Consider the following 15,353-nt stretch of genomic DNA (forward strand, 5'->3'; position numbering starts at 1 on the left):
ATGCAAGTACTCGTACTCGTACTCGTTTCCAAAAAAGTGGTATCGGTGCATCCCTACTTTGTACAGTGAACATTTTATTAGAAATGACCATACTTCAAAGGCTATAGTTGTAATTCATTTGATAAATACATCAAAAAATGAAACACAAACTACTTGCTTTTACTGTATTCAGACTACTTGTGCTTACTGACGTGTATGTCACCTCTGAAAACATATAATAAAGTCTACTTAAAATGAGAATAAGTTGTGGCCTTTAAGAAATCCTTATCCTCGGTCTGTAAAAAAGTTGAGTTGCAAGTTTACTTTGTATCTTTATGGATAGGCATTATTTTAAATGGCTTTAGGGAATTGAGAATGACTAAACCTGTATGCAAATTTAAATCACAGTAAGAATTAGGATTGGTTTTGTACAGAATACTTCTTCAGTAGTTATAAAATTTCCCTTTATATTTGTCCCCATAGTGTCTCCCTGAAACTATCTTATGAAACCAGATGCTGTTTTTTGGATGGGTAATAACTGCCAATGACTTTAGAGAGCCTCTCTGGCCCAACATGATATCACATGGAGCTAATCTAGATTCACACTCCAAATGTACTACAGCATGTGGGTTTAAATGAGGAAAAGACTGAAAAGACTGTGATTTATGTGGCATAGGTGGGTGGCACAGATGGTCATTAATCATAACTTTATCTAAACAGTCTAAAATTACTTATTATTACAAACAGCTGCTGCAATTGAAAAGTAGTGAAAAGTTTGTGGGAGGTTATTTTGCTAATAGAGAGACTGGCAGGCTGCTGATGAAGATCAAGGTGGAGAATAAGCTCAGACTCAGAAGACAATGTGACAGACCAAAAGATCTTTGAGACGAAAAGATAAAAGGGGTGAACAGGTAAAGTCTAACCAACTTATCTAATTGCCAGTGTTTCTGCTGGCTGGAAATGAAGGGGAAAGAATCAAACTGTCTTGCCTAAGGTGGAAAGTTCCATGCTTAAGAAGAAAAGGGTGACCATGCTCTTGTAAAACGGAGACATAGATTAAATACTGGATGGCTGAGAAGGACACCGTCATATGAAAAATTTAAAGTTTCCACCAAACTCTACATGGAAAAACTAAGCAGACCCTTGCTGCTTCTATAGGAATTAAGAGACTGGTGCTGCTGCTGATTTACTGATCATCAGTAACTGTGACCACCTTTATAAAACGACAAGTTTTGGTACTTTGTTGGACTGGAGCATTCAGTTGTGTTTTAACAGTCAGAAGGAGCAATCCTTAAAAAAATAGTCATGTTAAATTTAAAGTTGATGACAAAACAATTAGAAAAAGATTCTTCTCTGTAAAAAGAAAGTGGCGGGTTGGAAAAGTAGCATCTGAACGAACTCATAATTTCTGAAACAATGTCCTTTAGACGGACAAGACCAAAGTAGAGATATCCGGCCATAATGCACAGACACACCAACACCATAGCAACACTTCCTATCAACTGTCAACGTGGTGGTGGAAGTATGATGATTTGAGCCAAAGGACCCTGCAGACGTGAACTAGTCTGCATACCAAAGTATTCTTTTATTCAAAAGGGATACCTGTCTGTCTGACAAAACAGGAACTATTTTCTGGGAACTATTTCTGACAGCTGTCAAGCAGTCCCTTAGCTACATCTATTAATAATAGAGAATTAATAGTATATCAAAGTACTATATGCTTACTGTCTAATCTAATGGCTACACAAATGTAAAATAGTATCAACCTGTATGGGTTAATAGACAAATATATGCTAAATAACTTCAACATGAAGCCTGTCAACTGAGCACAAAGTGGGACTGAGAACTGCACACGTACTGCAGTTTACACACACATTCGAAGTAAAATAGACAACCCTGCATGCTCCAAGCATGAATCCTGGGATTATCTGTTTGCACTAATCATTATAAAGCTGCGGTAAATCAATAATGATATTTTTTAAATAACAGCTGCTTGACAAACATTTCAATATTTACTCAGACAATTTTTCAGGTAAAACCAGGTGCAGTGTACAACGACACTAGCTAAACCTGATTAAATTTGTTGTGTTAAAGTACAAGTACATTGTAGATTACAATACACATGAGCAGCTTAGACTCCTCGCTGTCTGTGTTGTGGCCTTAAACACTGATGTATTGACAACAGCTGGTAGCTTTCCTCTGAAATATCACCCGTGGCAGCCTCTATTGGAGAGCCCAATAGGAATATCTGTCCATCTGCAGAGGCTAATCAAATACCAAGATAATGCAAATGACAGCAGGGAGTCAAAACTCAAACCTGCAACCCTCTCACAGATTTAATGAGTTTTGTGTTTGTCTCACCGTTTTACACAGCTGCACAGACACAAACAAGTCTGAACTTACATTAGTCAGCCTTTCTCCTCTATGCTCAGATATTAAATTATCTGAACATAGGGACGAATTCATTTATTATTTCTTAACAGGCTGCACGTGAAACATTAAATATAATCGTTTTTTTTCTGTTTTACATGCATATATCTTACATTTGTTGTATCAGTGTATTCTCTTTTCTTGAGTTAGATCATTTCAGTATGCGGCTGTTTTAAAAACACATTTTAAATCTGTTTAATTAGTCAACACCTTACACGCCTTTTCCCTCAAGCCAGGAAAACCTTTAGATGGAGTGGAAACAGCTTAATAGTTTACTTTGTTTTCCACAAACACACACACAAACACACAGTTGTCAGCTGTAAAGCACCGTGTGATGGATCTGCGTTAAAAGCACTTTAGGAATAAATCTGACTCGACATGACCTCGTGTGACCATTAAACTAATTACACTTGTAAAGCTAAAGAATCCAATACCTCTTTGTCTTTCCCTTATACCAGACTACTTGTGTTTTCTATGTGAAGAAGACAGCGTTTTATCTACAGTGTAAATTGATGAATGATGTCTGGTTTTGATTGGTCTGCTGTATTAAGTTATGAATGGAGGAATTACCAAGATCATAGTTTATTATTGTTTCGTGCATAATTCTCATGATCAGCGCGTATATATTGTGCAGTTTGCACATGCCTGCATCGTTAACCTCTTGGATCTATCCCTGAATAATGCATGAAGGTTAGTTTCCATAATTGTCACTTTTCACACAGAAGGAAATAACCAGCTTCAGATGTATTTCCACTAGTATGCAATTTAGGCGAGGGAGCTCTCTTTATAGTTTCCATATGAAGCAACAAAGAACATCTCCTTGCTACCAGTAAATCCACCAGGCTATTAACTGCACTATTCTTACACAGACTATGTATTAGAGATCTGTCAGATTTAAAATTGATTAATATCTGATCCTGCTGCATAAGACAGTTGCATGCCCACTGGTCAGGTAAGGAAAAAAAAAAGATGTGTCCTATCGAGATGATGCAAAAAGAACCATCAAAAGCTGTTGTTGCTAAGAAAGCTGAGGTGATGTTTTAGTGTCAGACAGTCTGTATTTAATTATTTTTATTTAATGTTTTTATATTAATTGAGTTGATTTAATTTTTTTGCAAAGATTTGTTGGCTTGACAACCTCAGCACGACTAACAAAAAACCAGCTGGAACAAACTGTTAAACTCTGCCAAATGACCATTAGTCATGTGAATGTGCCAGTGTTCATTGCATTAGGGCCACTCAGAGAGCTTGCTGGTATTTTTATATTTGACATCATTTGTCCCCACAGTAGTGTTCTCACAGATATTAAGGTAAAACTACTACACACACACACTTTTAAATAAGAACTGATGGATTTTAAGGTTTTTACAGCTCATTGCAGCTTTTATAACGATGATATTTAACCTTTGTTTCATAAGCATTGCTGCTTAACAATTTATGGTGTGCTGACTACAATGCAAATACAACCAATAAAGTCTATCCCATAAAACTAACTTGGCCATACGTGTAAAATAACTTAAACAAAAGGTACAAATGATATTAAAGGGGAGTTATATTAGAGTTGACGCCAATTAGACACATTTTTCAGCTTCTGAAATATCAACTCTTTGATATCCAAGATTTCAAAGCAACGTTAGACAACTTTCACATCACTGCAGAAACTAAATCACCTGTGATCAAAACTGGAGCTACAACTGTCCAAAAAGAGAAAAAAAAGAAGCACAAAGATAATAATTTAATATAGTATGGCTGCATATAGTCCATAAAGCACACCATGGTGACAAAGGGAAGAGAAGCTATCAAGATGAATTTAACTAACAGGGTTATGACAGGCTGTTAAAGACAAAAGGGGTGAAATTAATCCAGTTTTACAGGTGATCGTTCATCTTTGAAGTTTTTGTAAGATAGTTACTTTATTTTAATGATCCTATAGTTTGCATGCATTAGGGATATTTCTGACTTGACATGTTTCAACTGTTCTAATTACATCTGTAAGGCTGAAAACCTACTAACAAGTGTTTTCTATACATTCAAAGTAATTCTGTCTTACAGTGTACATTTGTAGAATTGCCACCCCAGGATTGTATGCCTCTGTCAACTGAAGGCAAAGTTAACATCCTTCCATTCCTGCGTTTTGGTACGTATTTTTTCAGAAGACGGTGATGTCACAAGAAGTTAACCTTGTGCGAAATGTCTTTGTAATTGGAGGAGGAATTCTTGAATTATGCTCAAAAACATGTTTTGTAAGGTCCCAAAGAACTTGACCTTTGAAATTCTAGAGTTCGTTCTTCACTCCAAGTGAACTTTTTGTGCCGGATGTAATGAAATTTCTTCCAGTGTTCCTGAGAGATCACATTCAGAAGAACAGAAAGGACTTACAGTAAGCTCAGTCTTTAAACTTGAAAATCAACTCAGTTCATCCTTCAGTTGCAAGTTTCTCAATATCCGGCCTGCAGACATGTGACAACACTTTGTAACTTCCCATATGGAAAAGATATACATAAATCTTATAAAGTTTGTATCTGTCTTGTGTGAAACTTGTATGAAAAGCATACAAGGGTGAAAACAGATATAAGATCCCTTGAAAAATTATATAATGAAACGTGTATGTTTTGGATACTTACTAAAACAATATATGAAAGTAATGAGAAAGTGGCCACTTTCATGAGTAAATCATTAACGTTTTTTACTATTTCTTTTCCATAAGGGTTGTAACAAGACCAAGACAAAAAGCACAAGGAACAAGTAGATCCATAGGTTCAAATTCCATTTTTTTTCTCGCAGTTTGTGGTGTCAATAAAATAATATTTGCAGGACAATGGGATGGATGGATAATTGCCAACGAGGGAAAATGCTACCTGCTGCCATACTGGATGCTAGTGCAAAGGAATAAAAACCTATTAAAACAAATGAATGACTCCCTCCATTGTAATGGCTGTATAGACCCTACATAATAGGCGGACATAAAACAAGAGGTTACTCTGAAGCCTCAGCTTGGCGTTTTCCCCATTGCCATCTTTTTGTTTTCATACCAGACATGACAAGCAGGGAGTAGACCTGCCTGAGAATTCGAGAGATTCGCAGCACTTAGAATGCCATAATAGGACCATGACTGGCAAAATAAGCATCATGTTAGATTTAATAACACTTATAAATAGCCACCGAGCCCATAAACCTATTAGGAAAGTGTTTCCTGACGTCAGAATAGAAAGGTTAACAAATAGCTGAGTTCCAGCAAAACTTTACAGGTAAAAGCCACCAGTCTAAACTAGACAAGTTTTACAACCAGAAAGAGCATCTCCTTTTTAATATATTTAAAAAAAAAAAACTTCTCTAGTTGTAAAAACAGGTTTGGTTATATATAGGGATGCACCGATACCGATACTGGTATCGGGTATCGGGGCCGATACTGTAAAATGTGTGTGTACTCATACTCGTAAAAGTTAACCGATACCATGAACCGATACCAACTTATTTCATTAGTCAGAGGGTGGCTTGTCATTTCTGTTGTAGTTTTTTAGATTGGTCACTAGGGGGACATCCCGCGCTAAACAGGCACAGGGTTAGGCGAGTGAGACTGGCGGCTCCAGATAAAAAAGAGAAACTGGAGGCTGCTGTAGCTAGGCTAAACAAAATGTCAGCAGTGTGGACCGGAACAGCCAACTTTAACTCAGGTTTTGGAAAAGAGATGAAAAATGTCAAGAGAAAATCCACGGGCAGTGTGTGTGTGGTAGAACTATCGGTATCGGCAAATACTCAGATCCAAGTATCGGTATCGTATCGGTTTGAAAAAATTGGTATCGTTGCATCCCTAGTTATATAGAAGTGACACTTAGCAAAGATGCAGGTTTAAGGCTATTCTTTGTGGTCTTTGACTAAATAAATAGATCATTAATATGCTGAAATCACTGATATCAATAGATTGACATTTGTGTATTTGCCACACCTTAAGTGCCAATGAAAACTCAAAGTTCCCTTGTGAATTTTAATTGGGTGTCCCCTTATGTGTGAAATGGATGTGTATTTGTTTTAGAAATAGAGGTTTGTGTTTGCGGAATGAAGGCTTTGTGAGCTGACACCTCACATTAGCCTCAGGCTCATAGAGGCAGCCAGTTCAGGAAAAATAGACAGTCAGCTTCTATTTGCTCACTTAACTTGTATCTGAATAAAGGGGACAATCTCATGGGAAAAGCAGAACAGGTCAAGAATGCAGTCTTCAGATATCCAAGACAGACAACAGCATGTGTAGCAAAGTCTGTCTTTTCCTGTCTTTCTCTTTCGTAATGTGGTAGTGCAACCTTGTCTGCCTGTCAGCTGACATCCCTTTGAACTCACTCCAAAAGGGTCTGCTATATCTAACTCATAGCACCATTTTGCCCGCGGTAGAGCTTCAAAGGCTTCAAAGCATAGGAGTGACTTCTGACCTCACCAAGTATGATCCTCTGATGCGTGACGGGCGGGGCGGAGGAAGTGTCGTACTGTAGGGATCGCATCTAAACGCACCGGGTCTGGCAGGTGACGGTGTGGGACAGGTTGTGCGTGATGTGTGACCGGATTGCAAAGTTGAAGCATGCGTTGTTTGGGAACTCTAATTACCCACAGGAAAATACAACACACTAACAACTGGTCATAGACCCCAAAGACAGATTTTGACATTTCTAAGAAAGGTCAACGTTAATTAGAGTGTGTGATTCCACTCACGGAGAGGAATCAGAAGAGTTTGTTTAGACTGTAAAAGCTTCCAAATACGAATAAGATGATTATCAGTGTCCTCAAGTTACATGCAGACAGTTGACAGTTACCTTATCAATTAATAAAGGTATTTTAAAAAACGTGGTGATGTGGATCATGGTTTTAGATAGAGATGTTTTCCCCTCATCAAATTTCAGGATCAAAAATTATGTTTTACATTTACATAATTGCAAATTTAATGTATTTGGTTTACGTAGTGTTTTATAGAACAAAGAATTATTTTAAGATTTTCCCTTATGCTTGTGATTATAGAATAAACAGCAACTGATTTATTCATAAATACATTACAGCTGCACTTATTACTTTCATAACCGATTAATCTACCATTTCTTCTAAGATTAATCAACTATTTATTATGCAAATGTCTCAAAATGATGAAAAATGACTACACCCGAGGTGAAATTTATCTCTTCAGAAAAGCGTCACCAGGAGATGCTTAATTAATGATCACTTTTTTTAAAAAGTGCAAGTAGAAAAGGCATGTTTGTCACTTCTGGAACTAATAATTAATCAGTTAATTAAATTATTCTTGTCAGCACTAATAGAAATTATGATTGGTTTGAACCCTGGTGTATCAAGGCAGACGCAGATGCAATATGAGGAACAAAAATGGCATGATAGTGGATGAAAGGGTAAAAGAACAACTCTCCCTGCTTTCAAGCCAAGAGACAGAGAGTAAAGATAGTATCACCATTACTCCTCTTCCTTCATCGCAGCATCACAGGATATAAACTATTAAGAGCTGACAGGATAAATTATTAAGGGCTCCATTTGCATGGCTCCATTTTCCCCCTGAATAAAAAAAAAAAGAAAAAAGCAGACACTGACATCATGACTTATACATACAAGTTTTGCGCGCAGAGTCCTCAACAAAGAGCGAAGAGATGTCCTCGTCCACGCCGGCCTCATTTTTGGCGATGCAGGTATAGGCGCCGGTGTCCTCAAAGTGTACGTTGCTGATGTGAACCTCGCTTCCATTAGCTGCGAGGGACAACAGAACAGGAGGGAAAGACAAAAATAAAAAGACAATTTTCCTTCAGGAAAGAGATAAAAGGTGACTTCAATGTTACCATCCTCTGCTACCATTATATAACAGTTATGTGTTTGGAAGAAGGGTGAAAGGTCTGTTTCGGGGAGATTTCAAAAAAGGTGGGAGTTCAAAGTTAGAATGTGGCACATGCTGTGTTTCTGTGAGATCTGGGACAGTTTTCCGCTCTGTAGCTTTTGAAAGCAGCCTGAGGGGAAAAGCAATCTTCACTATTTATTCTGAGAATCAAGTGACACTTGATGACTTTACTTCTGAGCGTTCGATATAGAATTTGGACAAAAGACTTTGACGTTGTGCATCTTTTGGTGACATCAATCTAACAATGCCTCCGGTTCAAACAAACAGCTTTACAGTAAAATTAGTCACAAGAACCAACCAAGCAACCACTGAACTAACAGGACAAATGTGTGAGAATATTAGAAATACATGCGATCATCTATGTCGCCCAGTCCTCTTTGATACATGAAGCGATGGCAACCATGGTGAGATATTAGCATAAAAAGTGTGAGAGTGGTGGTAAAAACAATTACAGAAAAAGTAAATACACAGGTGCACTTGCAGTAAACTCATTACTCCTGTTTACCTTGCAGAGTGAGCTGTTTGGACAGCTTGGTTGTGATGTCCATGCCATTCTTGAGCCAGGACAGCTGGGGGCTGGGGATGCCCTCTGCATGGCAGCGGAGGCTGGCAGTGACACCCGGCTCCCTGGCTTGGCTCTCTGGATAAACTCGGATGACAGGAGGAACTGAAAGATGGTGTAAGAGAAAAGAGACAGACAGCATACAGAAATGAATTAATGCTTCTGCATCCCTCACTGCTGTTTACATTAGAATCAGTTGAGGAGCTGAATAACCTTAGTGAACAAGACGTTTTCAAGAAGACAACAAGTTCTGAACTTACGGCTCAGAATTAGCATAAACTATCAATAGGATTGAGTGCATTTGCAGCATTACCGAATGCCTTTAGATAAGGTTAATGTGCTCCACAAAGCCAAACAAATCAGATAGATAAATAAGGGAGGGAACCTCTGTTCACTTGGTAGCTATTGATTTTCTGTAACCTCCTGTCAGGAAGGAGATGAGGGGATAGAAGAAGAGAAAACAAAATGTGTACAGAAATAAAAAAAAAGAATAAAAAGGGTAAAAGCTAAATGTCGCTCTCTTCTGCAAACTGTTCCAAAAGCTGACTTGGCACATTTCTGCACACGGTGCTACTGTCATGCTGCCGTTTCACGTGTTTACCCTACCCTGAAGCAAAGACAAACAAAAATATCTCTCCGACATATTGTACTTCCAAGAACCATAAATTAACATAAATCTATAAAACACACAAATACATTAATAATATGCATTTATGCATTGGCTGAGAATTATGCCACAAATTTTGCTCTACACCCGGGGGCCAACTTGTTAGAGCCCTGCTCCACAAAACATGGAAAATATCAGAAGAATGAATTTGAATAATCCTTTATAGACGGAAGACTCTGAATAGCATAGCAATGATAAAACCTTTCAGAGGCATAGCAGTATGTCTGAGGAAACTCTTTCACTGGAATGGTGACTCAAACTTGGACAGTGACAATGAACTGTTTACAGAGCATCCATAAAGATGCAGCATGATTCATTCCACAACAGCCTGTCACATATAAGGATGACAACCTGGCAGCAGTTAAAGTAGAGACATCAAATCTCTCCATCTTGTTTTGAGCGATCCTTTTTGAGCCTCTGTGGCCCAAATCAGCACTTCCTTTTTTCCCCTCTCTTTTCTGAAACAGACTTCAGAGACGTGAGCAGAGGATGGAAGCAAGACTCTTGGCAGAAGCAGAGAAGGCAGACGTGCTGTAGAGACCATTTCCTGTGGGCACTGGGTTAGAGGAAGTCTTTACTCAGCCAGGTGAGTGAAAGGACTGAAGATTACTGCCATGGCCATCTGGTAACCACAGCACTCCCGGGCTTTGGAGCTCCCGTCAACCCAACTGCCAACACACTGTCCACAGTGGGCCACAAAGGTTCTTATGGCACTCAGGTTACCTTACCAATCACAGCCACACAGACACGCCACTTATGCCAAAGCCTCTTAGCAGTTACAATGCTGATTGCATAGAACTCTGGGAGACAATTATTTTGTACAATCATTTGAATAAAGTTTATTACTCAGGCTTAATATCCTCACAGACACGCACACAATCCCCCAAAAGATCTGTTTCTTTCTTTTGTGTGTGTGACAGAGAAAGAGTTGGGGTGGGGTGAAGAGCATAAGTTTTACAATCCTCCTTGCTTATCTGTTTTTGTGCCATATGCTTACTGTAAATCACTCTGTGACTGCCTTGTTTGGCGAAACAACTTGTTTACTCGGTAAATACAAGCTGTTCAAAAAGGAAGCTCGAATCTACACCTGCGTCCTTATATCAATCATCCTGAATACACCAACCATAAAAATCTTTTTTTAAATATCACATTTTATGTGACTTTTATGTCAATCTATATATATATTAGGGGTGCAACGATACTCGTATCGATATTGAACCGTTCGATACAGTGCTTTCGGTTCGGTACGCATATGTATCGAACAATACAACATTTTTAATTTATTTTATCAACTTTTCTTCTGACGATGCTGTATGTGTTGAGAGCTCAGTGGATCTGCGTTCGACTACTCCACCTAGGCTGCACTGTCGAGTGCAGATCCACTGAGCGCAGCGCAAGCTAGCAAGACAGAAGCTAAGCTCGTTGCAACATGGCAAATTGAACCTCCCCCACCCTCATTCAGATCTGGCCTTTGGAACTATTTTGGTCTTCATGTGAAGTATGACCCTGAAGGTAAGCGCATCATGGACAAAAGTAAAACAGTATGTCGGATGTGCCACGCAATGCTCAATTACATGGGTGGGAACTAGTGCGTTAGCGCAGTTTGCTCGTCCAGCCCCACGCACGGGGCGATCTGCGGTAGCTCGTTAACGGAGATTTGCCGTGTTGTGGCGTTAACGTCATTTCAGATTAACGCTGACAGCACTAGTGGGAACAGAGATGGGCAGTAACGCGTTACAAGTAACGTTACTGTAATCCGATTACTTTTTTCAAGTAACGAGTAAAGTAAGGGATTACTATTACAAAAACGGTAATTAGATTACCGTTACTTTCCCGTAGGAACGCTGCGTTACTGCGTTACTAAAACCGTGATTTTTTTGCGAGAATGTCTCATGACAGTGACGTACGCAAGTGCGACGTTCGTGTGTGCTGTGTGCAGATCAACACTGGATAATATATCGAGTGCGGGAGAGAGTATGAGCGTGCAGCGTTTAAAGCGTGGAAGTACTGACCTTACTTTGAGTTTGATTCCATAAAAAGTGACAAAAACATTAGTGTCCGCTGTGCGTGGGAAGAAAACTTCTTTTTACAGCGAAAAAAACCCCTAAACTTCCAAGCAAGCACCAAGTGCGCTACGACGTAATGGGAAATTCACAGAGAAACTCGCGGATTCTTCCACTGACCGCTGCGGCACACCTGCAACAGGGTAAACCTCCGCCTACCCTACTCCTGCTTTACAGGTGAAAATAGAGCAAAAGGACCGCTAGTCTTTGACTTTATTTATTTTCTGCTGTGTTTTACTTACATCTATTTGAAAGACTGAGTGTAAACACACAAAAAAAAATATGTAGAAAAAGTAGAATTGGGCTGAAAGATCTATCGCTTTATCACCTATTCAGGTTGTAAATCGTGTTTTTAAAAAGTAACTGAGTAACTAAATAACTAAGTAATTAATTACTTTTGAAAATAAGTAATCAGTAAATTAACGGGATTACTTTTTGGGGGAAGTAATCATCTTCGTCATCAGTAATTAGTTACTGATAGCTTTTTTGATTAGCTACTTTTTTCAAGTAACTTGACCAACACTGAGCGGGAACACAACACAACACAACACAATATGATTGTGTAGTGCAATATGCACTACTCCGACATCATCCTAGTTCAAAGACAAGTGGAAGCAGACACTTGTCAGACAAAAAGCACGCATGCTACAAACTGAGGATACTTCACGTAATCTTGGTAACCGGCTACGGGGGATTAGGTTTCAAGCATGGCCATGGCCAAGCTATATATATATATATAATTTTATTTGTAAGGTATTATTTCCCATCTAGCATCAATATAGAATTTAAGAGTCCAGCTTTGTAATACTTTGTAAAGTGTGTACAAACACACCTGCAGTGAGATTATAATTGACATTTTGAAATACCAAGTTATGTCTGGCATCATATTAGGTTTCAGAAGCTTGCAACCTTTATCTTTCTGAGTTATAATACTTCAGGTGGCATTTATTAAAATTATTTTGATAAATTAATAAATAATTTTAAAATAACTACAAATCATATGAAGGGGGGATGCATTGCATAGCTAATACATCAAGCACAAGAGAAGGATCTAATTAACCAGGTTTCTTTATGTACAGTGCTAATGTCATTGTCATAACATTGTCATTGCGAGTGTAAATTTAATCACTGTGAAGTATGAAATGATGATTTGAATAAATAGAATGGATTTTAGTATTAGAAAATGTAAATGAAGCCACTGTATGGGCAGTATTTCCTCACAGTGCTCTTACTGTGTTTCTGACTGTTAACCTGAATTCATTGTAGTTAAATTATTAGATGTTAAATTTCTTTATAGATTTTTCTACTAGTGCATATTAGACTGAGTGGTGGGATGTATTTTTTTGTGTGGAGGTGTTAAAGAAAGAGGGTCGTGACAAAAATGGCATGTTCCTGGCCCACAACAACAACCCATTAATCAACAGCTGTATAGCGCAAGCATGGATCAGCCAGGTTCCCCTGAGTATCCCATCATTAAAAACCTCTCAGGCAGTCTGACAAAGCTGTGTTAATTAGTGTGTTGGAATTAAAAGAAGAAAAAAAAGGATCATCAAGGCTTTTAAGAACCTAAGAAAATAACAGCTAACAGGGCTGTGGGAGGGGGCAGGTATGGATGTCTGAGGCAGGAGTTGCTCTGTGACATCCTGAGGTCACAGAAAGATGGACGACTACATAGAAAAGCAGCTTACTATGACACAGAGTGCTTTTTATAAGTGGAGGACTTGTCACCTACAGAATCCCAAGTAGACATTAAGACCAGGCCATGGTGGTCTGGAGCCATGTCAGTTAAAGCCTTTGCCTCCCGCATTGGTAGGTTCTCGAGGAAAAAGCAATGATAGATAGATACCATTCTCATCCTCCCATCTGCGACTACTGCAGAGAAATGCAAGTAAAACGAAAGGATAAAGTCTGGTGAGACCTCTGGAGCCATGAAAGGCACAAGTCCAAACCCTGGCAACAAAAATGAAAAGTAAGAGAGGGGTGAAGAATAAAATGTGTAAATGCCTGTAAATCACAAGGTCTACCAGCATAAATTTGAAAACGACTGAGGTTTCACAGACTCCCACTCAGGCCAGGTTTGGGGAAGTGGATCACACACCTCTGATTTGAAGGCATTAACACTCTTTTTTTTTTTTTTTACTCATAGTGCAATAATATCACTTAGTTAAGCGTAAGCTCTTTAAAGTACATCATAGAAGTACAAATGCAAATGTATTCTAAATGCTACTTGCTTGATGATGCTCTCTTCTGGCCCAGACCCAACAGGATTTTTCTTGTTAATTACATTTGCAAAAATTGGGGACTTGAAGAAAATGACATTAGGCACTCAGTGGTATTTTACTGATAGCTGAAAGTAGTGTTAAAGACTGTGAAGGAAAAAGGAAAAAAAATACATTAATGTAGCTCCATCAGCTGCTTCACAAAGGTTTAGTGATGGTTTAATAAACAAATCCACACGTTAATACTGTAATTTATGCTTTTGGAAAATTAACCAATAATATCATTATTTCTGTCTTAGCTGGTATAAAATATATATGCTTAAACAGTTCAATAAAGCTGCTATAAGACTACTCAAACCAATAAAGATGTAATTTACATTCTCCATATAGTTTAATTTTATAGTCTCTGATAGACAGACATTTATTAGATTTACAGCATAAAATACCTTTATAAGCCTTAATACACCCTGAGATGTACAGCACAGATATTTTTTGAAATTCAAAGGTGGAGGCTTTGAGCCTTTATAGGCCAGGCACTCCAACTCAGGAACGAGCTGTCTGAGGAGATCAGACACAGTAGCTCTTTGTCTTATTTTAGGTTTTAAGTTTTGAGTCATCAAAGTGTGTCATATGTTTCATCTCTTTTTTGATACAATAAAGCTTTAACTCCACTTTTTTTCAACTATTATTCCTTTATCATTCTCATCATCTTTAAGAATTAAAATAGGATTATAAATAAATTTTTATTAAAAAATACTAGTAAAATTCATTTTTGCTATTTTAATGTGATTTCAAAGATACCAAATATGATGTGATCACATTTTTTTAGTCTTCACTCTCAGTCTGAAACAGGTGTTGAAAAGTGGCAGCCAGGTTGTGATCAGGGTGGTCTTTTGCTAAGGCCAATACACTATATAGAAATATCTTCTGATACTATTGAGACTGATGGAAAGTGAATAGGATGAGATTGCGCTCACATCTCATCCAATTTTTGAGTAAATTGCTTGTGTGATTTCAGAAGGTGGAACTGGTTGGCGCTTTCAGCTGGAGGTCTCTGAACTACGATCTAATCATAGCTGGTAACAACACTACAAGAGTCCAGTAGGTTACAGTCAAAGTATGTTTTCAGCATGTACAAGTGCTATTACACAGTAAGTAAGAGTGGGACTAATCAGTGCTGTGAATGGGTATACAGCGGCTTGTGCAGGCAGACCAGCAGTTCCATGTAAGTGGGTCCTCTTCTGGTTTCATGGACCTAGTTCAACTAAACATCTGTGATGGGAAGGAATCACTGCCTGCCAAAATTTCTGTAACCTAGCCTAGTTTTTCCAACTTTTTTATTCATGAAGGTGTTCAGCACAACATAAATACATAATTAACTATGTAAGAGCAGGTTGAGGTTACGTAAGGCTGAAAATTCCCCCCATGCATGAATTGTTAAGATTTGTATCCAAATTATTTTGGGATATTTTACTTGAGAATGTTGATACACTGTCTCCCAGTTTTCCTTGTATTATTCCAATATGCATTTGTGAACATATGATGCAAAATGTTT

General features: G+C 38.2%; 1 protein-coding gene across 2 annotated transcripts in view; it reads right to left on the reverse strand.

Moving 5' to 3' along the window:
* The window catches only part of fstl5 (follistatin-like 5), a 197,894-nt gene that overhangs the window by 37,479 nt on the left and 145,062 nt on the right, over positions 1-15,353 (reverse strand). For both annotated transcript variants that reach the window (XM_087846555.1, XM_087846546.1), the window contains 2 exons: positions 8,793-8,954; positions 8,008-8,142 (listed from right to left, as the gene is read on the reverse strand). In XM_087846555.1, the coding sequence (XP_087702681.1) occupies positions 8,008-8,142; positions 8,793-8,954 (297 nt within the window). The remainder of the gene's footprint in view (positions 1-8,007; positions 8,143-8,792; positions 8,955-15,353) is intronic.

Source organism: Neolamprologus brichardi, chromosome 2 (genome assembly GCF_056152115.1).
Source record: "Neolamprologus brichardi isolate AB-2024 chromosome 2, ASM5615211v1, whole genome shotgun sequence".
NCBI lineage: Eukaryota > Metazoa > Chordata > Actinopteri > Cichliformes > Cichlidae > Neolamprologus > Neolamprologus brichardi.